Below are 26,803 nucleotides of genomic sequence, written 5' to 3'. Positions count from 1 at the left end.
AATATTGCAAGTGGCTTTGCGATAGAATGAACTACTTTCTTTAACAAAATAGCAGGCACTCCATCCGGCCCTGCAGCAGCTCCATTTTTAATTTCATTAATTGCCTGCACAATATCAGCTTCATTAATTTCTATGTCAGCTAAATATTCACTATTTCTTCCCTTACTTCTATATCATTATCTTCATTATCTATTCTAGGGGTGAATTCTCTCTTATATCGTTCTGCCAGTATGTTGCAAATTTCCTTTTTTCATTCGTTAATCTCCCTTCAATTCTCAGAGGGCCTATTTCTATTCTTCTTTTATTCATCTTCTTCGCATATGAGTATAATAGTTTGGGGTTTTGCTTGATATTTAATAGGGTTTTTTCTTCCAAGTCCCGTTTTTCATTTTCTTTTGATTGTATAATCTTTTGTTCTGCATTTTCTATCTTACTTTTTAGTTCTATAACTTTCCATGCATTTTTTTCTTTTGCAAGACCTTTTTTCCACTTTCTGATTTTCTGGAACAAGATCCTTCTGTCTCTTGGTATGCCTGAATGATGTTTACTTTTCTTCTTCGGTATATATTTTTCCACTATTTTCTCCATATTTTATATAATATCTCCGTATTTACCCTTATGTCATCACTTACGAAAATGTTATCCCAATCTTTGTTTAATTCTTCATTAATTTCTGACCATTTTATATTTTTACTGTAGAAGTTGTATTTTCCATATCCTTCCCACTTTTTCATTTCTTGCTTATCTCTATTTTCACTTGCTTTGGAATGAACTGTTAATTCTATGACATTATGGTCTGAAATACTCGCATTATAAACTATTATTTCTTTAACATAATTCATCTCGTTCACAAATACTAGGTCTAAAGTATTTTCCTTTCTTGTTGGCAGGTGATTTATTTGTTGAATGTTGTATTCTAGTAGCATATCTAATAGCTTTTCAAATTGCCTCTTATCTTCTGCACTACTATTACTCTCTTTTTTATATGTATAAGTACAACCACAATCTCCTATTCGTTCTTTCCATTCTACGAAAGGAAAGTTGAAGTCACCAGATAGGAGAATAGTCCAGTCCTTGTGATTTCTACATATATCATCCAATTTTTCAATTATTAAGTCAAACTCTTTAGTATTAGGAGGTCTATATATTACTATGTTCATCAATTTTTCAGATTCAAATTCTACCGCTATTAGTTCACATTCTGAGTTACTATATTTCTCATATATTTTTCCTTGTTTTTTGTCTTTCCCATATATTGCGGTTCCCCCTTGATTCCTATTTTTTCTATCTGATCTATAAGTTTGGAACCCTTTTATTTGATCATCATTCCCAGTCTCTTGGGAATACCAGGTTTCACTTATATTTCATTATATCTATTTTCTTTCATTTTGGTGGGTTAGTTCTTCTAAGTACTCTATTTTTCTTTTTGAGTTACTCGTAACTAAACCCTGCGCATTCATCACTATGATGGTTTGCGTGTTTTCTCCTTCATTTAATACTGGTAGTAATAAGGATTTTCCCATTTCTCTTTCCTGTTCTGGTATGTTGTTCTTTTTTTCATTTCCAGAAATTCTGACATTAAAAAATCCAACTTTTCCATAATATTTGATCTTCCTTCATCATAATTATTCATTTGCGTCGTAACCCTGGAAATAATGTCTGATGAATATAATTGAAAAGCGTCGTAACCTCGGAACGTCGTAAGCCAAGACCGTCATAACCCAGGGACTGCCTGGGTGGGGCTGTCTCTGGAAGAAAAGGATTAATTAAAAGAGGGCTGGATGGCCCGCCTCCACCGGTCTCTGCGTGCATGAACCTGCGGGAACGTCACGTCAACCCTGGGCACCGGACGATCGCTGCGAGAGCGATCGCTGGTTTGGAAAGTCACCTGAGCGACTCCTACCATCTTCCGCTCCGTGCCTGGGACCTGACACGGGGAGCGAACTCTGCAGCCTGGACCCTGGCTGCACGGTCACCTGTAGGTGACCGTACACTCGGTAACGCTCACAAGTGGGCAGCCGAGACAGTTCCTAGTCTGGAGCTGGAAACTTCGGAACCGGGAGAGGAGATACCAGCGGTGGCCGGTACCTCCATGGTCCCCATCTGCTTCCTCCCCGAGGAAGGAGAGATGGGCCCTGTTCCTGAAGGAACGGGAGGACCAGCGGAAGACCCACCTGTCTAACTGGAGCGAGACGGACCCTTAGGAGTCCCGTGACGAAACTTCTTGTGGGGGGGGTGAGACCACCTTCTCTTACGGCAAAGCTTAAAAGTTGAAGGGGGAGGCATGAAGATATCAAGATCTCGAAGAGGAGGATGACGACACTTGACGAGCTCTCTTCCTCTTCGGTGTCTCCTTCTGCCAGACTTCTACCATCAGGAGTAGATAAACATCACAGGGCAGCGCGACAGCTTCGTCCAGTGACATAACTCCCGGGTAGTAGTGGTAATGAAAATGATTATCAGCAGGGGATCAGTACACACACTCGAGGATCAGTACACAACATGCTACGAGTCATAGGTACAATTCCAAGGTTAGGATAACCAACACGAAGAGCATCCAACCAATACTGCTGAAAACACAATCACCACTAGTCTGTAAAATAAGGGAAAAAAAAATTAAAGTAATGAGGATACTCCTCCCACATCCAAGGGCGCCACCCTCCGAAGTGAGAGGAGATCCCCCAACATCAGCACACCACACGCCCATCCTCTTACCTTCTTCCGATATTAAGAGAAAGGAAGAAGGAGAAGAGAAATTACCATAACAACAAAACACGGACAAACCTTTGAAGTTCCCTTGGTGATTCCCAAGCGTAAGTGTAATTTCCGGATGAATACATGTCCCGTTACAGGATCAATATCACTTACGTTAAATACATGTCTCATCCTCACGATAAATACATATTTCGTCCTCATACAGGTCTGAGCCAGTGTTAAAGGGCGAAAGAATGTAAATAATATGTTGGCATACCTTAGCTGCCGACTCTTAACACAAGTAGAGGGGTGGTTACAAAGGCTATCACAAAAAGTGGGTTTGTACATTAATTGAAAAACCAAGGACAAACCTTTGTTTAGTATTAATTTCAAACACTGTATATGCATAATTATTTAAATACAAAAAATAAACCAAAAGGATCCCACCGGGAAAAAAGATCAACGACCAGTCAGCCGGAGCTCACAAACACACGTCTTCATCGAAAGACAGCTGAAAGTAAAGTGGAGTGTTTACATCCAGGCAGGCTAGCCTGCCCCACGGTAGTTACTGCCTAACCACCTTGTTCAAGATTCAACGGCCGTAATTCCAGCTACGCCGAAAGTATATTCCTATTGTTAAAGGACCGAAAGGTTTGTACTATTATGTATCGGAACAAATCCAACTTTTCCATAATATTTGATCTTCCTTCATCATAATTATTCATTTTGTGTCTGAATCTGCAATTTTCTCCGTATCTGCCATTTTATTTTGTGTTGTCATGTCGTAATTTATTTCTTCGTATGTATGCTGCTTGATTGCCTCATATGTAGTATCGATGAGTATCTCTGCATCCATACTCTTGTCTTGTTCTTTGTTTTCCTTATTTTTTCTGTCATTTCTTCTCTTCCGTTTTCCTCTTCTTCTTCTTCCTCTTCCTCTTCTTCTTCATCCTCAACTATTTGTACATTAAGTCTTGATTTAATAACATTGTCTATCCATGATAGACATGTTGAGCAAAATATTCTGGTATCCTTACTCATATTTTGCATTACTTCAGTACATTGAGGATGTGTTGGAATGTTGCATGCAGAACATTTTCCATGCTTTTGGCATTCTTTTTCCTATTGCATCAATTAGGATATTCACAATGTTCACCTTGTTCATTTTCTTTGTCGGAATATGTTGATTGATGCAAATTTTCTTTGAGTCTCTTGACCACTTGGATTTTATTTGGAACTTCTTCAATTATTTTCAAGATGTTTTCTGTTGATTTGTTCCAGTTTGAAGGATCATATCCTTCTAATATGTCTATGAATGCTTTTGTATCTTTTTGATTAGGGCTGTTCTTGATCTCATAGATGAGAAATGCCAGCTCCCTTCCTGCTACTTCATCATATTGCGAATCTGCTAGACACGCTCAATTTCGCCATTTTTTTCCACAATTGGAACTTACTGCCATCTTGATCTGATTTACAGATTTCACTTGATAAACTAACTTAGTATACGCTTTATCCTACTATTTTCACACTAATCTTATCACTGACAGTTCACGTGCACTTCTAGATATTTTTCGATTTCCAGACGTATGTTAAACGCATCATATCTGTTGATTAATCAGACTGTGCGCGGGAACGTCTCGCCAAGCAAAATGGCACTACTCCTGCCGCACCAACTCCGCACTCACAACCTTCGACCTCTTGACAGGCACCTTGAGAACCTACGGTGACGGAAAGCCCCTGAAGAAGAAGGAGCACCTGCAACATGTGCACGGATGGAGGAGGATGCAACACACTCGTGACTTGATGCAGAGGGCGAAGCAGCCACTGCAGATTGCACAAGAGAATATACAATAACACTCTCCGAAACACCAACACTCTCAGGAACATGGGCGTGTTGCTCCTCACTCGCAGGCGAAGAAAGGGCACAGGTCCTTAGCCTTCCCATGTTTGATACACCAACATGGCAGAGATGGGTGAGAAGGAGAGGAAGACAGCACTGGCTTCTACATGACCTCTTGCAAGGGGCGGGTGGCGATGCAACACGTTTGCTTCCAGTCTTCCCAGCTGACATGGCAGCTAACTCAACTTCCAAAATGAAGTCAAATCTCTTAAGAACCGCCTGGCATAAAGCCACAGATGGATCAGCTAGAGAAGTCTCAAAAGACATGGAAGGGAGATACAGCAAACTGGATGGCAGATATGACGTCACAGCAGCGAACAATGACGACACAGATGAGCAAGGCAGCACAGTGGAGGCGACTGAGAGTGACGTCATCGATGGAATAACGTCAAAAGTGGCGATGACGTCACAGCTTCCCCTCATCCGAATGGTAAGCAGATGCCACTGGCAGAGGGATACAAAATGGCTGACCCCGTGACATCACTAGTGGGGCTGACGCCACATCTTCCCTCTGACTTGAAGAAGCGCTGTAGAAATAAAAAACCTCCTCCCTCTCGGGAATCAAATTAATTCCTGAAGAAGGAAGGGTGATATACAAAAAACAGCCTGAAGGCCTCCTGAAACTTCCAACAATGAATCAATGGAAGAAAAGGGGGGCCAAGGCACCACACTACTATGGGGAGTGATCGTATCAGGAGATGAAGCATCGGGAAGAAGGACGAATCCTACGATGCTCCCTCTTGCCATAAAATAACTTCCACTGCTCTTAGGCCATGCACGGCATTCCGTATAAAGCTTCATTAATGTAAAAATATAGAGCGACACCTACTGCAAGTGATGTGGGGGAGTCACAGCCGAAACCATAAAACTAAGGCACTGAGAACCTGGAGTTCCGTGGCACATACGACGATGAGGTTGAGAAGGAGCAGAAAATAACAGCACATACACACACACACACCAAACACAATTGAAAGGGGCAATAAACTGGGTAAAAGCCAAGAGAGGTCAATGTTATGACCTCTCCCCCAGGCGGCTGAAGAAAGACTGACGCGGTGGCATAGATGCATGGTCCTTGACCATTCTTCACCCGTCATATGCATACGTTGCCAGATCTCATAGATTCTTTGCTTTCATCTGCGTTTTAACCGGATCCAGCTAGGAGCTAGAAATTATCTTATTGTTAAGACCGAAGGTTTGTTCGCATATGAACAATTTGCATTTTCACTTGGAATAAGGATCCTCAATTAACAACAATGGAGCCTACTAAAAGTCATTTTACCAATACAATAATTAGCCTTTGACAGAAAATTGACATACATAGTTATCAGTTAACTCACCACACCAGACAACAACTTTACCAAACCCTCCTCCCCCATCTCTCTCTCTCTCTCTCTCTCTCTCTCTCTCTCTCTCTCTCTCTCTCTCTCTATTGCATGTGTTACATTTCATGAAAGTCTCTGTCTCTTGTCACATGCATCTTACCCTCTGTCTTTTCCTTGGTCAATTCTCAACATATTGTACCACTGATGCATGCTGGCAGGAGTAAGCCATGTTGGAGGAAGAATGTGATCTGAATATAACATTTCAACATCTAAATGATGGTAAATTAGATATATTGTCCGTAAAGCTGAAAACACTTGTGCAAACTCTCGACCCTCCTCCTCAAGGAACCACCCTGGCACTGTCAAAACACAAAAAGCACAAGTCAGATCCAACAAATTCACTAAAATACTTCTTTGAAAAATTTAGCATTCAAATGAGAGCTGCACTTACTCTATAACAAATAGATTTTTAAAAATTATTTTCATACTATGAAACTCAGTTTGTTATTTATAATGTATCTCAAGAAAAGTGCATCCACAAGAAAAAAAATGACAAGAACATAACTGAATAAAATGAGAATAATAATGTAAAGGGATAAATAGCTAGATAATAAATAAAAATAATGTTTTAAGCAATTGAGTATTTTTCCAAGGTGTATAAACCAGAGCCTTTCATATTAGGAGTATCAATCAGCACAAGATGAAATGGCCAATAAACTTAGTAACAAGGTAGTTTAAGTTGATTGGTGGTGAAGGGGGATGACTAAGGTCACATCCCTCACTCACCAACTGACACTAACCACTTTTCCTTCAGCTGCATGAACCAAGCGGGGTGGTAGGGGTGGTTTCCACCATATAAAAGGCATTGATTTGAATACCCAGGAAAAATAAAATTGGACTAAAAAATTTGCTATTCATGCCCATAGGGACACAAACCAGTGCTTTTATATTGGGAGATTTACCACTAAGGTGGGGAGTACTAGTCCCTCTCAACTGACTGGCGTTGAACGGCACCCACAGACATTATGCTCCCGTTGCACAAACAAACAAGGGATGCCATGACACCTATAACCTACTGATCAGGTGAAAAGGCTGGTCAGAGCAGTAGACTAGGGTCATGTACCAGAGTACCCTGCTAACAAGAGGAGACATCAGAGAACCTATATCTAGTACAACACAGCTAATGCTTTGGCCTAGATGCTGGTCACTCTTTATACCTTCCCCAGACTTACACTTAACTAAAAACTCTTGCGAGATACCTTTCTTGTCCAGGAGCTGGGTGTCTACAAACCTGTGAGCCATAACCACAGATCTCCAAAAATATCTAGGGGACCTGGTAGAATGAAGGGAGGGATGCTTACAATCTTGGCACCTGCCTTTGTTGCCCAGAAGCACAGCAAAGTTCATCCTAAAGTGCTAAGGCCTGACTTTATGTATCCTTGAATGAGTATGGTGGGCGACGTCCTCATCAGAAAAGTCATATCTCACCAGGTACCAACTAAGTAGAAATAGGAAGGGTGTTCCTGGACACCTCTGATGCTAGCCAAAGATGAAGAAAGGGGGCCAGTGCTCCAAAACAGGAGCCAGGACCTTCATGAAGAATCTATGGCTTGGGATGGGGAGTAAAAAAATCCTGTCTGCAACCACCAACCAAGTCCCAGTGGGAGAAGTTGGAGAAAAACCCTTCAACCCTAAACACCTAAGGGGCATAATAAAAATCGTCTCCCGTATGCCTAGGGGGTCTCGGAGTGAGCGCGGAAGCGGAAAAAATATTTTTTTCAAAAAATCACAGCATGCTTAGTTTTCAAGATTAAGAGTTCATTTTTGGCTCCGTTTTTTGTCATTGCCTGAAGTTTAGTATGCAACCATCAGAAATGAAAAAAATATCATTATCATATAAAAATAATGCGATATATGATAGCGCAAAAACAAAATTTCATATATAATTGTATTCAAATCGCACTGTGAGCAAAACGGTTAAAGCTAACGTGTTAATTTTTTTCGTTGTATTGTACAATAAATTGCGATCATTTTGGTATACAGTGGTCCCCCCGTATTCGCGGGGGATGCGTACCAGACCCCCCCGTGAATAGTTAGAATCCGCGAATGTTTGGAACCCCTATAAAAATGCTAAAAACAGCCTATTTTTTAGTTAAAACTTAAGAAAAACCACTAAAAATTTTCATACTTGGTTTTTTTAATAGTTTTATCACAAAAAGTGCATTTTATGATGAAATTGATAAAAAAAAACAGGAATTTGTGGATATTTCTCATAGAAAAATACCGCGAATGCGCTAATTTTCCGCGAATAATGCAGGGAAACTTTCCCGAGAGAAATCCGCGAATGTGTGAGTCCGCGAATACGGGGGTCCACTGTATAACACATTGGAAACGATCAAAGCAACACAGAGAAAATATTATCACAAAATGATGCATGAATTCGTAACGCGCGGATGTAAAAAAATGTTTTTTTCAAAAATTCACCATAAATCTAAATATTGTTCTATCTATCTCATATTGTTCCTCTATCTCAAGTTAGCTGTGCATCATCGCAATGATGAATGATTTTGTTAATCGCCTATGCTAAATTTTATTGTGAAAAGCTTTGTTCTTTTATTCACATTTTATTGAATATGGTTAAACAATGCAGTCTCACTCGGCGCACCGAGCACTGGGTCAACTAAAACTTTTTTTTTATTGTTTCTCTATTGCATTTGACTGTTTTCATATTTTACAATTATGTTTAATTTATTGAGAAATTCCCTTTTTTATGTGAATTGTTATTGCTTTTACATACATACAGTATTATTTTAACTCTCTCTTCTCCTTCTCTCCTCAATATATCAATGCTCCCTCTTTCAGTCTCAAGTCACTGCAGTGTCATATGATTTTATACATCCTTTATGCTAAATTTTATATTGAAATGCTTTATTCTTGTATTTATTTTGTCAAACATGGTTATCATTAAACTATATACGTATTGTAAAGAAAAACAAGTTAATACAGTAGGGCCTCGATAATCGCGGGGGATAGGGCCCAGAACCCCCCGTGATAAGAAAATACTACCTGTGTTATCGTGGTACAACCACCCCTCAAATATTGCTTAAAAATGCCTACTTTAATTGTTAACCCACCCAAAACCACAATTACAATGTTTATAACTGCCTACTTTAGTTCAAACACCAACTATGTCTTCAACTGTCACCTTAAACTAAATTCAAGACAGTTTCAAAGTTATTTAACAACATTAGCCTTATAAATATATGTAGTATATGTACTACTGTGCATATGTAGCCTAATAGCCTATGGATTACAGCTAGAAGCCAACATACGAATGTGCTATTACGTACTCACGTGGGCCTCTTTCCTTTTATAAAGAAAGAGAGGGAGAGAGGTAAGAGAAATATCAAAATCATATGGTAATCACCAACGACCTAGGTGTGTTGATAAAGATAGCAATGATTTTGCAATGCAATCGAATGAATAATAAAGATAATGCTACCAGCAGCATGCAGCAAAACATCTCTTCCCTTCTTTACAACACACATTAATATATTACACGTAATAACCTTCATCTGACGTTTAGGCTTCTTTTCCATAAGAGTAAAAGAATCAGGGCATTTGGATGCCACATAATTAACTTGTTTATATGGGTACAATTTAAAGAACACGGCAAACACGACTTCAATAACAACATAAACAAAACGTGGGAAGGCCAGTGTTGCCAAATAGAAATGGCAATTTCTTGCTAGATTTTGCCCCATAAAGTGCTAAAAAATTCACATCATACACAACAATGCCACCCAGCCAATTTCAACTGATTGCTCTCTTTTTTTATTCAAACTTATTTCTAACATACACAGGGTACTTGTACATTAAGTTACATGATTACTAATAATTTTGAAACCTATTCTGTTCATTTCCTGAAATTGGTTTTCCAAGATTTTGTTCTTTTTTCTTACATGATATATCAAACAGCAGAATAAAAGAAATATTCAACTTATCATTACGAAGATTTGATGTTAAAATACATATGCCAGATGTATTTGAAAATTTTCTTGCTAATTACCTCAAGAAAGCTAGCATTAAAAATGTGAAATTAGTAACGCTGGACTCAACAGATCCACGCATCTACTACAAGCAACTGTACATTAGTTTTGTGAAGATGGTGTTAGTAGTACAAATGATAGTTATTGTATCATTAAAAATATCAAAATAAACGAAGCCGCAAAGCCAATTCTGTCATGTCTTTCCTAAACACGTAGCCTAAAAGGAAAACATTATTTTTGTTTCATCACTGCCACAAACCCCTAACAATGCAGAGTACATATGATCATTCTAAACTATTATTTACTACCAGAATAACAATGATATTGTTATTGAAAATTAATGTTACGTATATTCCAAACATTATTACTACTACCATGACTAGTAGTTAAAATTTCTAAAGATAATCTTGCTGTGAACGCTACCATAACTTGATTTTCATATACGTACGTACGTTTTGGCTGCTGGCTGGCCTCGCTTAGATAAAAGTTGATTTCACTGATATGAAATTACTCCACGAATAGCCTTTCTATTATGAAGATATGACGATAATATATAAGGTCAAAAATGGTTTTACGTATTTTGTTTACGGGGAGAGAGAGAGAGGAGAGAGAGAGAGAGAGAGAGAGAGAGAGAGAGAGAGAAATGGTTTTACATATTTCATTTATAGAGAGAGAGAGAGAGAGAGAGAGAGAGAGTTACACGGAGTTTAAAGAATTATGATGTCTCAAAGACTTATTAGTCCATCCAAAGAGACATCATGTGCTCCGTTATTCATTCTATTCAGCCTCGGCTATAACCTGCAGCTTCTATTTACTGGGATTCTTTCTTCATATCTCCATTACATAAAGAATGAGTCAAAATGTATTTTATTTTTACTTTTGGAAGCCACCATTGAACATCGGCTGGCTGTGACAACTTAACCCTCTTACGCCTACTGGACGTATTTTACGTCAACATTTTTTGTCTCCCGTGTGCCGACTGGACGTATTTTACGTCGACTTATAAAAGTTTTTTTTTTTAATTCACGGAAAAATACTTATAGGCCTACCAGCCTAAAACTTTTGAATCACGCGCCTTGGGGGATGCTGTGAGTTCACGGATCAAGGTGTTGTTTTGTTTACAATCGTTACGCAGGCGCGCAAGCGCGAATTTCTTTCTTGACGTACTAAAAAGTATCTGTGACACATCTCGGAAATTATTTTGTTACTTTGACATAATTTTTGTACCATTGTAAATTAGCCGTTACATGAAGTATTATATATGAAAATGTGCGCATTTTTATGTAGAATACAACAATAAAATACTCATGATTGTAGCTTTGATCAGTTTTGAGATATTTTCATATAAATAACGATAATTACCAAAATTTCAACCTTCGGTCAACTTTGACTCTACTGATATGGTCGAAAAATGCAATTGTAAGCTAAAACTCTTATATTTTAGTAATATTCAATCATTTACCTTAATTTTACAACTAATTGGAAGTCTCTAGCACAATATTTCGATTTATGGTGAATTTATGAAAAAACTTTTTCCTTACGTCCGCGCGGTAACTCTTCCGAAAAAAATCATACATGCGATTGTGTTAATGTTTGCACCATTTTTAAAATTAGCCGTTATATAAAGTTTTATATATGGAAATGTGTGCAATTTCATGCACAATACAACTAAAAACAACACATGGTTGTAGCTTTTATCAGTTTTGAGATATTTTCATATAAATAACGATAATTGCCAAAATTTCAACCTTCGGTCAACTTTGACTCTACCGAAATGGTCGAAAAACGCAATTGTAAGCTAAAACGCTTATATTCTGGTAACATTCAAGCATTTACCTTCCTTTTGCAACAAATTGGAAGTCTCTAGCACAATATTTCGATTTATGGTGAATTTATGAAAAAAATAACATTTTCTTTACGTCCGCACGGTAACTCTTCCGAAAAAATCATACGTGCGATTGTGGTAATGTTTGCACCATTTTAAATTAGCCATTACATAAAGTTTTATATATGAAAGTGTGCGCAATTTTATGTAGAATACAACAAAAAATAATTGAAGGTTGTAACTTTTCTCATTTTTGAAATATTTGCATATAAATCACGATAAATAGAAAAAAAACCACGTTCAGTCAAATCTGACTCTACCGAAATGGTCGAAAAACGCAATTGTAAGCTAAAACTCTTACAGTCTAGTAATATTCAGTCATTTATCTTCATCTTGAAACAAATTCAAAGTCTCTAGCAAAATATTTAGATTTATGGTGAATTTAAAAATGAATCTTTCCTTCCCTCCGCGCGCGGATTCTCCGCCACAAATCTCCGAAATGCGTACGTCCCATTCTCGGAATATTTGCTCAGTTTCATATTAGGCATTTCATAGAGTTTTATATATGAAAATGTGCGCAATTTTATGTAGAATAAAACGAAAAATATTTGAAGGTTGTAGCTTTTCTTATTTCCGAAATAATTGCATATAAATAATATATATATAAAAAAATTCGACATTCGGTCAACTTTAACTCATCAGATATGGTCGAAAACTGCAATTGTAAGCTAATACTCTTACAGTATAGTAATATTCAATCATTTGTCTTCATTTTGAAAGAAATTGGAAGTCTCTAGCACAATATTTCGATTTATGATGAATTTATGAAAAAAATAACATTTTCTTTACGTCCGCACGGTAACTCTTCCGAAAAAATCATACGTGCGATTGTGGTAATGTTTGCACCATTTTAAATTAGCCGTTACATAAAGTTTTATATATGAAAATGTGCGCAATTTCATGTAGAATACAACAAAAAATAATTGAAGGTTGTAACTTTTCTCATTTTTGAAATATTTGCATATAAATCACGATAAATAGAAAAAAAACCACGTTCAGTCAAATCTGACTCTACCGAAATGGTCGAAAAACGCAATTGTAAGCTAAAACTCTTACAGTCTAGTAATATTCAGTCATTTATCTTCATCTTGAAACAAATTCAAAGTCTCTAGCAAAATATTTAGATTTATGGTGAATTTAAAAATAAATCTTTCCTTCCCTCCGCACGCGGATTCTCCGCCACAAATCTCCGAAATGCGTATGTCCCATTCTCGGAATATTTGCTCCGTTTCATATTAGGCATTTCATAGAGTTTTATATATGAAAATGTGCGCAATTTTATGTAGAATAAAACGAAAAATATTTGAAGGTTGTAGCTTTTCTTATTTTCGAAATAATTGCATATAAATAATATATATATAAAAAAAATTCGACATTCGGTCAACTTTAACTCATCAGATATGGTCGAAAACTGCAATTGTAAGCTAATACTCTTACAGTATAGTAATATTCAATCATTTGTCTTCATTTTGAAAGAAATTGGAAGTCTCTAGCACAATATTTCGATTTATGGTGAATTTTTGAAAAAAATATTTGTTTACGTCCACGCGTTACGAATTCATGCATTATTTTGTGATAATATTTTCTGTGTTGCTTTTATTGTTTTACAATGTGTTATATACCAAAATGATCGCAATTTAGTGTACATTACAACGAAAAAAAAATAACTTGTTACCTTCAACCGTTTTGCGCACAGCGCGATTTGAATACAATTATGTATGAAATTTCGTTTTGGCGCTATCATATATATTGCATTCATTTTAATAGATGATAATGAATAATTTTTTTCATTTCTGATGGTTGCATACTAAACTTCAGCCAATGACAAAAAAATGAGCCATAAATGAAATCTTAATCTTGAAAAATAAGCGCGCTGTGATTTTTTGAAAAAAATATTTTTTCCGCTTCCGCGCTCACTCTGAAACACCTCCGGCACACGGGAGACAATTTTTTTTTTACTGCTTCAGCGTAAGAGGGTTAAACACAACTCAATGAACGCTCCATAGTTATGGCAGATGATGTCAGCAATCAGCCGTTTCTCTATAGAGAGAGAGAGAGAGACTGTTGAGTGATTAGGTTGTAACATTGAAGATATCCATTAGCAAAAGTTGAATAATAGTTGTGTATTGAAAATAATGATTATTTTAATAAAACTGTTGTTTTACTGTGTCTAATCATATTGCATGTATTATTACAATATTATAGTATTATGATATGAACATAGCGATCAACCATTTGCATTCTGGTTTTGTTTACATTCTTAAAATAATCAACTGATTTCGTTTTACCAATATCATCACTGTTTTTAGCTGCTGAATGGAACTTAATTTAGAGATATGCCTATAATATATAAGGTGAGAATGGTTTTATTACCTTTATTGTCAGTTAATATGATAATGTGAATCTGTTCATGTATGTTGGTGGTTATCGCACTGCAACTAGGCTGAGCCTACCAATGAACGTCACATATATACCTTGAATAGGCTATTTATTATGAAGATATGCCAATAATATATAAGGTGAGAATGGTTTTATTACCTTTATTATCAGTTAATATCATAATGTGAGTCGTTTCATATATGTTGGTGATTATCAGACAGCAGCCGAGGCTTAGCCTACCGATAAACATTGCATACGCAACACGTTTGTCCCGCGATGCTGTGATTCATACCAGCGATATAGCATGAGAAGCGGTCCAAGAAAAAACCTGTGAGTGACTGATTCCGTGATTGCTGATCCACGACTAAGCGATGCCCCACTGTGCAGTTTTCCTTGTAGGGGGTAGTGTGCCGTCGAATACAAATATAAACATGATAATCGGTCAGTTCAAAAGTACAAGGAAAATTTTCTCAAAATTTTCATTTGAAAAACAGAAAGTTCGACATAAGAAACATTTGACAAACAAGGTGCCACTGTAATTGTAATGTTGTAAATAAAAGGCGGCCTCTCAGTCAAACCTATGCATTCCCAAGTTGCAACAAAGGCTTGGAGAGGTGTCTCTGACATTCACCGTCTCTCATCAAGCCCAGGAACAACCAGCCTGAATTTGGGGTGCCACTGGCATTACTTGAGGGAGTCACACCCATTGAAGACACCCCTCTTCAGTGGAGCACTCTCCTCCGTTTTATAAAAGGCATAAGGAATCTGAGAGGAACCCTCAGCCTTCCTGCTGTTTTTGGGACAGTCCCAAAAGGCTGTCTTCTGATCAAGATACTCAAGATCATCAATTTTAGGCCCCCAAATGATAATGTTGGTATCGAGGTCTCCAGAAGCGCCCACAGGCGCCATCTTCCCACTACTCACATGAGCACCCAGGAGTGCCCTCACGTCTTGAAGCACCCGAGTGCCCAATAGCGGCCGCAGGTTCCCGTGTGCCAGGAAGCACCCAGGAGCCCAGCATCTGAACTACCTCTTAAAATTAAAGAGAATCATTCTTTTCCTTTTCAGATATCTACAACTACAGAGGAAAAAGTTGACCCTTTGTTGATGATTAAGAGACAGCTCGAGAGCATCATAATCTTGTTGAAGAAACCTCCCATACAGAAGACAACTCCAGAGACTACGGTCACGCAGCCTTCTACTGATGATGAAGCAGCAGCACAGGATAAGCCACACAAGGCTTATGCAGTGCTTTTAACTTACTTTCTAGAGGCTTATCCAGATTTTTTCTCCTGTGTAGCCCCATCTAAGCCGCAATCAACTTTACTATGGACAATCCCTTAGATTTTTCTAAGTTACCTAAGTTGGTACTTTCCTCGTCAGCTTCTATTGCTTTAAAGGAAATAGACAACTGGTTTTGGAGAAAAAGCTTCAAGGAAAGTCTTCCTTTTGCATTCCCCCATCTCACCTTTCTAGGTGGAGATATCAGTTGTTTAAGGACACATATGTTTAAGCACAAATTATAACGTTACTAACGATACTTTTATCATTCTCTTTTAATTTTTTAAATTATTTAACTAGAAGATAGGATAAATAGAGATGGGGGGAAATAGGTTGGGAAATGTCACTAAGAAGAGGAGGACGATATCAATGGAGATGAAAAAAGGATTTTGACGTAAGGAAAAATCTATTTTCTGGCGATTGGCTCGTGTCGCCAGCGAAATATCCTTTAATCTATTATTTCTAGGGTAAATGTACTAACACATACCAGAGAATAAATAAAATAAAGAAAAAGGTCAGTATGACTGACTCGCTCACCCTCTAGGAGGGTGTCGGTATGAACACTAGGCGAGTGAGACCACTACCACGAGCCAAATGCCAATAGAAATCTCCCACTACAAAACCCTCCAAGAGGGGAGCCGTCCCACAGAGGGAGCAGCTCGTACTACTACTACACCATCCCATGCTTGCGACTGCTGCGCCTCTAGTGGCCATCCTGAAGTTTAGCATGGACAATCTTGAGCGAAGGGATGGGTAGGGGGGGTATTTCGCTGGCGACACGAGCCAATCGCCCAGAAATAGATTTTTCCTTACGTCAAAATCCTTTTTCTGGGCTCAGCTCGTGTCGCTTGCGCGAAATCGTACCAGAGAAACAGCACAAGATTGTAAACAAAGTAAAATAAAATATAATAAAACAAAATAGGTCTCAAATGAAAGATACAAAATAAAAGAATGAATATAATTGCTAAAAAGATACAAGTACACAGTAAAGCAAAATCAGAATTATGCTTAAATTACCCTTAAATCTAATTATGTTAATAATATAAGGTAATTTACATATATACAAATAGGTACAATGATTACCTATCACAATAAATCTGTGTAACAACATGTATCAAAAATAGAAATAGCAATTAGTATAAATTTACATAAATATTTGATCAATGATAAAATAAAATATCTTAGGAATGTATATGACTTAATATACAAAACCCGTAACCCCACTGCATTATGATGTATCCCCTAGCATAAAAATAAGGGGATAACATCTATGAGATCAGTATGGTAATCAGATATGAGTGTCCCTAACCAGACAAAAGGGGCACTTATACAATCATAAAGCAGCTAAGACACAAGGTAAATGTTAATGAACAAGGCAGGAATAGACGAAACTGTTGGGTGAGGCAGGTAGAAAGGAGGACTGAATCTTCTACTATAATCTAGCTAGAGTCAGGGGAAACTATGTTACCCGCTGCTACTGCTGGGAATTTCAGAGCTTCCAAGGACTTAAGGTAGTGACGTTTGAACACTGTCGGCGATTTCCATCCGGTATACTTCTTTAAATCAGCAAAATTCATATGTTGGAAGTAATTAATTGAGGTGGCTACTGCCCTGACATCATGTGCTTTTGGAAAGGAGTCAGGATTGGCTTGTTTGATAAAGTACAGGATTTGTTGCCTGATGTTTTCCTTTAGTGGGATAAAGTACCACCTTTTTTCCCTCCTAAAGAGGGGCCCCGATGAGGAAGAGGAGGTCCTGGATAGAAAGGCTCGTAAGGTTGAAACCGGCAAAGGGAAACATCTTGTGGAAGGGGTAGTACCTTCCAAGGTTCCCACCTCATCAAAGGATCTTCATTCTTTGCTAAAAAGCTACGTTCCGGAGAAAGTAGCACTTCCCCGTGGAAGGAATTGAATATGATCCGGATCTCTGGATAAAGCCGACAGTTCTGAAATTCTTGCTCCTGAAGCTAGGCTTAATAAAAACAGAGTTTTTCTTAGGAGCATCATAAACGAGCATGTGTCATTATCGGTTTTCGGAAGCCAGTTTTAGAACATCGTTTAAGAACCATGAAACTGACGTAGGCCTGACAGAGGGCCTAAGTCTAGCACATGCTTTAGGAATAGACGAGAAATAGGTATCTGTCAAGTCTATGTTAAATCCGAATTGAAATATCTTTTTCAATGCTGACTTGTTTGTCGTAATCGTGCTAGCTGCTAAACCCTTTTCAAATAAAGATCTGAAAAAGGATATAGCAGAATTAACTGTCATGATTCTGATATCTGACTCTCTCAGGAAGATTGCTAACTTTTTGAACGGCAGCATCATACTGCCTCAAAGTTGAATCCCTTTTATCGGATTCCAGGAAAAGAATATTCTGAGGGTCAATATTCGCAATCTCTTTTTTGCCGCAAACTTCATGAAATCCATAAAGTTAGGGTTTTGAGATCCCGAGGACGCGACACAGTCTTCGTTTGTACTGACTGGGAGAGCTTGGGACTGGGGATCCGAAGGGGACGAAGACCCAGTTCCAGATCAGGGGGTACCAATTGCTCTTCGGCCAGTCTGGGGCTACTAGAGCCACTTGACCCCTGAATGTCTGAGTTTGTCTAAGACCTTCATAAGGAGATTCACTGGAGGGAAGACGTAAATCTTCTCCCAGTTGTTCCAGTCCAGAGCCAGGGCGTCCGTGGCGTAAGCCAGAGTGTCCAGGTTGGGGGCTACATAACACGGTAGTTTTGTGGTTCGCTTGTGATGCGAAGAGATCCACCTGTAGCCCTGGGACTCTTTGAAGGATCCATTGGAACGAACTCTCGTCTAGAGACCATTCCGACTCTAGGGGTACTGATCGGGATAGGGCGTCTGCTATGACGTTTCTTACTCCAGCTATGTGGGTGGAGGAAAGATGCCAACTGAATTTGTCTGCCAGGGAGAAGATGGCTATCATGACGTGATTTAGATGACGTAACTTGGAGCCTCCTCTGTTTATGCAATGTACTACCACTGCGCTGTCCAAGACTAGCTTTATGTGGGAGTACCTTGGTGGGCGTAATCTTTTCAGAGTCAAGAAGACTGCCATTGCCTCCAGTACGTTTATATGGAACTGACGGAACTGGGGTGACCAAATTCCTTGTACCTTTTTTGACCTGGGAGTACCCTCCCCAGCCGCTTAAGGACGCGTCTGTGTGGATGGTAATCCCTGGTGGAGGGAACTGAAGAGGGACTGACACTGACAGATTCTTGACTTTTGCCCACGGCCGAAGCCGGTTCTTTAGAATCAGAGGTACTGAGGATAGCTTGTCCCTGGACCTGACATTTGCTCGAGAGCGCCAGATCCTGGTTAGATCTTTCAGTTTGGCTTTCTTTCATTAAGATGTTCGTTACTGAAGCAAACTGGAGAGAGCCGAGGATTCTTTCCTGAGCTCTCCTCGATGCTAGTTTGTGACTTAGAAATTGCTTGACTGACTTCGCTATTTCTTTCCTTTTGGTGGATGGAATCGACAGAGTGTGTGAGGATAGATTCCATTGAATGCCTAGCCACTGAAAGTTTGACTCTGGGGTGGAGTTCTGGACTTGGATCTTTGTTTATCTTGAATCCTAGATATTCTAGGAATTGGATCACTTTCAGTGTGGCCTTGTTGCATTCTTCGACTGATGGGGCCCAGATCAACCAATCGTCGAGATACGCTACTACCATAATCCCTTGAGCTCTGAGCTGTTGCACTACTACTTCCGCTAGCTTCGTGAACACCCTGGGTGCCACGTTGAGCCCGAACGGGACTACCTTGAAGGAGAACGTCTGGTCTCCTATCTTGAATCCCAGAAACGGACGGAAGTGTCTTGCAATAGGGATATGATAGTAGGCGTCTGTAAGATCGATAGAGGTGGTGACGGCCCCACGGGGAAGTAAGGTCCGCACCTGTTGAGATCGTGAGCATCTTGAACTTGTCGCAGCGGTATTGGCTAAGTTTAAGCGGGACAAGTCTAAGATTACCCTTCTTTTGTTTGAGCCTTTCTTTGGGACGCTGAACAAGCGACCTTGAAATTTTAATCTCTTGACTTTGACTATAGCTCCTTTCTGAAGGAGGTCCTCTGCGTACTCTGTCAATTCCTTGGAAGAAGTTGACGGAAAGGTCTGGCTGGAGGTGGGTTCGTCAACCAGCTCCAACCCAGCCCTTTTGACACTATGCTCTGAGCCCACTGGCTGAAGTTCCACCGGTGGCGAAAGTGAAACAGCCTCCCTCCTACCTGAAGTTCCTCATTGGTTCTGGTAACCCCCTCGACCTCCTCTGAAGTGCTTTCCCCTATTGAAGGGGGCCTCCCGATCCTCTCCCACGAAAGGACCGCTTACCTCTGCCTCCCTTGTTCGAGCGGTCATACTTCTGAGAAGCTTGACTCTCGAAGGCTGGATTGTAAGCTGGAGAGATGGCGTATGAGGTGGAGGGTTGAGGCTGAGGGGATATCACATAAATAGGCTGTGATTGACCTTTAGACGTGGAGGGCTGAGCTGTCTGCACTAACGGCACTGTAGGGAAACTTGTTGAGGGAAGCGCGGCTGCTTCTTTTGGTAAGGTGTTTGGAAACGTCTAGGCTTCCTTTGTCCCTTACCTTTTGTGTCAAGTCTTGCCTTCTCCTAGCCGTAAGACCCCAACGGTCCTTAAGGCTTTGGTTCACCTCGTAGCCTCTGCTTGTACTTCCTTTACCATAGCCTCTGGGAAGAGATCTGCGCCCCAAGATGTTAGAAGAAAGTAACCTATTCGGTTCATGCCGAATGGTTGCCTCTAGCAATACATGCTTTCTGCAATTTGTTCTAGCAGTGGCAAACTCGAACATGTCTGACTGCACCGTTTGAGTCAGGGCTTTGGGTCATAAGCTTAAAATTGGTTCTGAACCATAAGCCATGGTTGCTACCTCAGACATAGCCATCAGGTTGATTGACCTGGCTAGTCGTGTTTTCGAGTCAAACTCCGCTTGAATAAGACTATCAGGGAGCCTGGGCAGCTTTTTCACCAAACTGCTCCATAGCACAGTCAGGTTTGAGTTTGCCAGCTGTGAAAGTGTTAGGCAAGTCCTCCCATAATTCTCCCAATTGACGGGAGCAACGGAGAAGTGGGGTCTGCTTCTTTCAGCTGAGGCATGGGTTCCCCTTTCTGAGCTGCTGAGATGGTCGACCTCGCTATCTTGGTAAGGAAAGGGAGCGGGGTACCTTCGTCCATCGTGAAAATGGTAAAGGGACTTTTGAATGGTTGGATCTTGGTATTCGAACAGTCCATGTCGTCTAGACATCTAAGCCATTCTCGTTGGGCCTGGTCCCGAGAATAGAGGACTGTCTCCTTTGGTACACCCTGTCATCTCTAACCATAGCGAAGGCGTGAGCCTAGCGTAGCCTATGAAGGGAGGCTGTAGGCCTTCCGGGTAGAACTCGAAGTCCTCTATTCTTCGAGTTCCAAACACTCCGGGTACGGAGATGAGACCATCATGGAAGGGAGCATATGACGCTACTCTCCAAGGATTGTTCATGGAGAAAGCGGGCAGCGAGTCATACGGGGGAAGCTGAGATCCACTAGTGTTAGAGGTTGAGGGAGAGGCAAGAGGGGCTTCTCTTAGGCCGGCTATAATAGTATCCTGAGAAGTTATCCTATCCGACAGGCGAGATATCATATGTTCCATACTCGTCTTAAGGGAGCCTACCAAGTCGCCCACCTGTTGCAACAGGCCAGCATTGGTGTCCAGAGCCGGAGCTGCTGCGGAGGTGGAGGGGAGACTCTGAATAGGCACCAAAGGTAGTGGAACTGGTGATACTGCCTGGGGTGCGGGATTTCTCCTTAGGCTTACTCTTTGAGGACTTTGAGCCGGAGCTAGAACCCTTTAGACCTGTCTGGGCCGGGTAATGGATTACGAGCCGGAGACTTACGCGAAGAAGAAGACGAGGACGTCTTCTTCGAGGACGATGACGTCTTAGTCAAGGTCATATGCTTAGACTTGATCTTAGGCCTAACCGAAGCCTCTGGAGGAGTATATAACTCATCACCGGTAAAGCCTGGGAAGGATGGTGAAGTTGCAGGGGTAGAAGAAACAGTCACTCCCAAGGGGGACCCTTGGGTACCTGCATTACTTACCTCGACCAACAGGTCGTCTATACCTACCATAGGTTCAACATTTATATCCAGGGTTGCGACATCCGTGGAGATATCCTGGTCTTGTTCATCAAGGAGGCCGCCAGCTGTTGTTGGATAAAGGCAATAGAGGGGTCCGCCTCTACCGGGTCGACGTACCCAGTCGCCTTGCCTCCGGGGAAGATTAACAAAGCTAAACGCTTCTCCAGTATGTAGGGCTGACCCTTGGCGGCGTTCTTGCCAAAACCTCCGACCCAGGCCCGCAGGGTAGCCAATGCCGTATCTCTTACTGCCGGAGCCTGTAAGAGAGGATATATTTTAGATTTAAGAACCACTTAAAAACTAAAACTTAGGATATAACTTAAACTAGATGCCTTAAGTTAAAGTAATGATGAAAACTTAAGAACTAAAAGAAGCGGAGCGGCATGCGGAGATGGAATACTTACGCCTTCCAAAAGCTGGCTCACCAGATCGTAACATATGGTACACGTCTCATGGTACCAGACCTGGATGTCCCCGTGCGGAGTCGCGCATGGAGCATGGGACCGGCAAACTTCTGGTCCACAGGGGTCCTGAAGTGTAGCGGAACATCCCGGATGCTCACAGTTGGAGGCCTGTAAGTGGGAAGACACATGAGTATCTTAAAGGTAACACTTACAGACTAAGGACAAAAGAACTCCGTTACGTGGCGGAGCTCGGAAAAAAATTTGGGCATAACCCCTCCCTGCATTGCCTGAATAGGCTATAATCCCGGAGAGATCCGGTAAATACTAAGGGAGGGGTGGGGATGGTTTAAGAAACTTAAGATAAACTTAAATATAACTTAAAAACCTACATGCAAGTAACCGGACTAGGTCCAGTGAAGCGGAGTGTAGTAACTCAGCAATACGGTACGGTTAGTAAAGACCTATTGTATGCTCCGGTCCAACTATGGTGGACTATACCCTTCCGCTGTGGATATCAGGACTCCGATAGGGAGGAGCTCTAATAAGGAGGGAAGGGCGAGATGACATACAGACTCGCGCTAACCCGGAGCGACAAGGAAGTAACGGAGGGGGGTGGGGGGAAGGCCAGAGCCCCCCACAACAACGTACCACCCGGCCGGGCCGAGAAGCGGAGAGGTCGGAACCAGTCAGGGACTGTCGGACTCCCAGGCCCCTCCGGTGGAGGGGAAGGGGGAGGCAGGCTCGGGCATGCTGGGCGAGCAAGGACAGACCGACCCACCCCCGCCCGACTCTATGGGAGAGCGGGAGAGGGGGAAGGGTGGGAACTGGCAGGCGCCTGGCTGACTCGTGATCACGTAGTGACCACGAGGCGGTAAACTAAGATACGGTAACCAAGCCTAGGCCAACCAACTGATCAGAGAGAAGCTATCGGGAAGCAACCAGAACTGAAAAGCGGTAGCATATAGGCCCATAGGGCGAAAACCAACTGATCAGAGAGAAGCTATGAGGAAGCGACCGAACTGATCAACGGTAGACTAGGCTCTACGAGCCAGGACCTAGGCTAAGCCAGACGCCAACTAACCTAACAATAACAAAACATAAAAATATAATATATAATATTAAAAATGAAACAAAGAAGGTTAAAATAGCAGGAGAAAAAATCCAGGAGTGTGCGACTAGCCCGAAGGCAAGTCTACCACTCAAGCCTAGTCAGGGGCCGATACTAAGAACCTGGACTAGGGTGTTCTGGATAGAAAGCCTCATAAGGTGAAATCATACATGTTAACAACTTGGAGTAGACGTAATACGCGGATAATCAAAATAGAGCGTAAATAATAAGGGATGGTTCTGAGGTATGGGAGACCAAGAACGAACCCAACATGCGGCAGGACCATGCTGCCATGCTTCCAGCCCCCGAGAACGTATCTATACCTAAAAAACGGCAAATACCGTCTCGGGGACGGAAAAACTCGCTAACCGTAAATACTGAGTACTTAACTTAGCTGCTGCAATAGCTGCACGCTCCATTATCGAAAAATCCGAAGAAAGGGCACAAAATACACAGAGAGAAAAATAGCACTTGTGATCGTGCGAGCTAACGAAAAAGGATGTCCACTAGAGGCGCAGCAGTCGCAAGCATGGATGGTGTAGTAGTAGTACGAGCTGCTCCCTCTGTGGGACGGCTCCCCTCTTGGAGGGTTTTGTAGTGGGAGATTTCTATTGGCATTTGGCTCGTGGTAGTGGTCTCACTCGCCTAGTGTTCATACCGACACCCTCCTAGAGGGTGAGCGAGTCAGTCATACTGACCACCTTTTCTTTATTTTATTTATTCTCTGGTATGTGTTAGTACATTTACCCTAGAAATATAGATTAAAGGATATTTCGCGCAAGCGACACGAGCTGAGCCCAGAAATTGACACTTTCATCATTCTGAAAAAGGTGACTTTTTTTCTCTCTGTCTAAGCCAAGGTTCACCTGCGACTTTATCGAATCTGGCATTAAAAGGGTTATCTACCAAGTTCAACAGCCGTTCTAGCTTGTGCTGAGGGAAACTTCTGATATAAAAAAGGACTGTTTATATCCCCGTACGAACGAATATTAATAATCAATCAAATAAATAAACAAAATGAAGGGGACAAGTACCTGAGCACAAACTCAAGCAAAGGAATAATTCTACTTTGACAAGCATAACAGAAGACAAAAGATTCAGAAAAGATAAAAAAAAATTAAAAAATACTTATTGAGAGATGCAATACATATACCATACCTAAATTATAAATTGTAATAAATAAAACCATCCTAAGTACATAACTATATAACAATGCTTACCAGTTCTGTTTCTGAAGAACCTATGTGCCTCAAGAAAAGCAGCCTCATGTGTCCCTTCCCATGAGGGATTTAATCGTAAAAAAACCCAGGCCTACAAGAGAAAATTTCCAAGTCTCTAAACAAGAATAAATATAAATGGAATAATTATATAAAGCAAAAAATCTGAATTATACACAATAAGGACAGTACTACTTACAAACCAATAACACCTACTTTAAGCATTACATAAATGCTGAACTCTGTCTGCATAACATACAAATGAGGAGAGGATAATAGTTCATACAATAAATCAGGAGGAATGTGTCGCAGAGTTGCTGGATGTTCAGTCACCTGTAAAGGAATAAGTAATTAATCACAGAGGATATTAAAATTCAAGTACTAATCATGGTACTATAATACTAGGAAGAACCTCTCAGTGAAATTAAAAGGTCTGTACTAATGGAATATTTGATAAATCCAAATTTAGGAGAGTGGCCACACCTCAGCTCTTTAAAAACTATTCACCTGACAGATTTTCATTACACACATAATATGTAGATGTAGCCATTTGAGATCTAAGATAATTTGGATTACAGTCACTACCCAACTGACAAACAAGTTATGTTTTGCATGGCTATTCATATCTTGAATTGTTTGTAAGTTGGTTTTTAACATCATTGTAAAGGCACTGTAATCTTCACGCCTATTTGAATATGATATAAACTCTGCAGGTTACTCAATAAATACACAAGTGCAGTTTATTTCCAATGAAAACCTTCTGAAAGTAAAGTAAAAAATATGCCAAAGAAATCAAGTTTTCTGCACAGCACATAATGCTATATGAGCCATATCAATGAAACTTTCAGCCATGGCCTGGTGGTGGCCTGTCCTATAGTGTTGCCAGATGAACGATCATGGCTGACTTTAACCTTAAATAAAATCATAACCACTGAGGCTAGAGGGCTGCATTTTGATATGTTCCATGACTGGAGGGTGGATGATCAACACACCAATTTGAAGCCTTCTAGCCTTTGTAGTTTTTAAAATTTTCCAAAAAAAGTGTGGATGGTAAGACAAACCCATCTCAATATATACTTTTACAGAAAACTGAAAAAAAATGTGGCAGCAAAAAGAAACATATCTTGCCCATATAATTGTGTATTACCATGTGTCCTGCAATCCTTAAAATTTTTTCCCAAAAATTATTTCATCATATATCATACGGTATGCATTACCAGATGAATTTTTGGCAGATTATAAGAGGCTATGCTTATAAATGTGAGTTTCATTTCAATTGTACTATGCTAGGCTTCCTATGCCTGTCCAAGTTGGCTTTTAACTAATAAATAGGCCTACATATAGGCAAAAGTTCTGTAGGTTAAATGCAAATTTTCATACATTCACACAATTTTAACAAATTTATGGCTTGTCTAAGAATTTCTTATATTTAAGAAACAATTGCTGTTGGGTGCAAGACACTGGTATAAACAACAGCAAGTACTGGTATAAATAAACAGCCTAATCAAGAGACAGCTGTTTGCATGTGTTATAGTCATTAACTTATTAAAAACTTGGTATGTAATTTTCAATACAGAAGATTATTATTATTAATAGGGCTTAGTTTTTCCAGACCGCAATACAGAAGAAAGTGTAAAGAAAGTATGCAACTAAATTTAAGGTTGCAGCTGTGGCTAAGAAATTAATGATGTGCACGACACAAAATATTTTGGAAGAGGTAAATACAATATCTGACACTTTCTTGATATCTATTGTATTTATAAAAAAAGTATTTCTTAAACACAGCTTTGTTAACTTACAAAACAATGTATTTCCGAAATATGTTTCATTTAGCAACAAATGGAAGTACGGTGGTTCCCTGTATTCACATGGGGATGCGTACCAGACCCCCCTGTGAATAGTTAGAACCCGCGAATAGTTGGATTCCCTATAAAAATGCTGAAAACAGCCTATTTTGTTAGTTAAAACTTAAGAAAAACCCACTAAATGTCAAGACCTGCTGGTTTTATATGTTAGGAAAAATACAAATTACTTTTCAAATTTGCTATTGTTCCTACACAGTCTATACATAGGAAACTTACCCATTGGAGGGTAGAGTCTGACTAGATAGGTTCTACCCACCTAAGAATACCTTCCTAGTCTGGCAGAGCTGAGGAAGGAATCCCACACCTCAAGCTTACTGGACATATGAGATGTTGCAACTACTAGACTACTGGGCTAAATGTAATGACGTGCATCTTTACATCAAAAGAAAAAGGCTTGGAAGACCCCAAGAGTGTTGGAGACAATAAAATATGCTATTAAGACCAACAGGTTTGTTTTATCGTCTATCCCTCTCTCCCTTTGCCTAGAGAGATGGGGGGGGGACATGTTTCCAAACCATCTACGCAAGATGAAGGACAGGATGCC

The 26,803-nt window shown here is 40.2% G+C and overlaps 1 protein-coding gene across 1 annotated transcript in view; it reads right to left on the bottom strand.

Annotated features, from left to right (window-relative positions):
* Positions 1-26,803, bottom strand: part of LOC135202108 (protein germ cell-less-like) — a 184,185-nt gene that overhangs the window by 41,341 nt on the left and 116,041 nt on the right. The window contains exons 7-9 of the mRNA XM_064231362.1: positions 24,611-24,727; positions 24,398-24,488; positions 6,077-6,275 (exon numbers count right to left, since the gene is read on the bottom strand). Of these exons, the coding sequence (XP_064087432.1) occupies positions 6,077-6,275; positions 24,398-24,488; positions 24,611-24,727 (407 nt within the window). The remainder of the gene's footprint in view (positions 1-6,076; positions 6,276-24,397; positions 24,489-24,610; positions 24,728-26,803) is intronic.

This window comes from Macrobrachium nipponense, chromosome 23 (assembly GCF_015104395.2).
Source record: "Macrobrachium nipponense isolate FS-2020 chromosome 23, ASM1510439v2, whole genome shotgun sequence".
Taxonomy (NCBI): domain Eukaryota; kingdom Metazoa; phylum Arthropoda; class Malacostraca; order Decapoda; family Palaemonidae; genus Macrobrachium; species Macrobrachium nipponense.
Note: the sequence above shows the minus strand (reverse complement) of the source record. Positions and strands in the feature narration are given on the sequence as shown.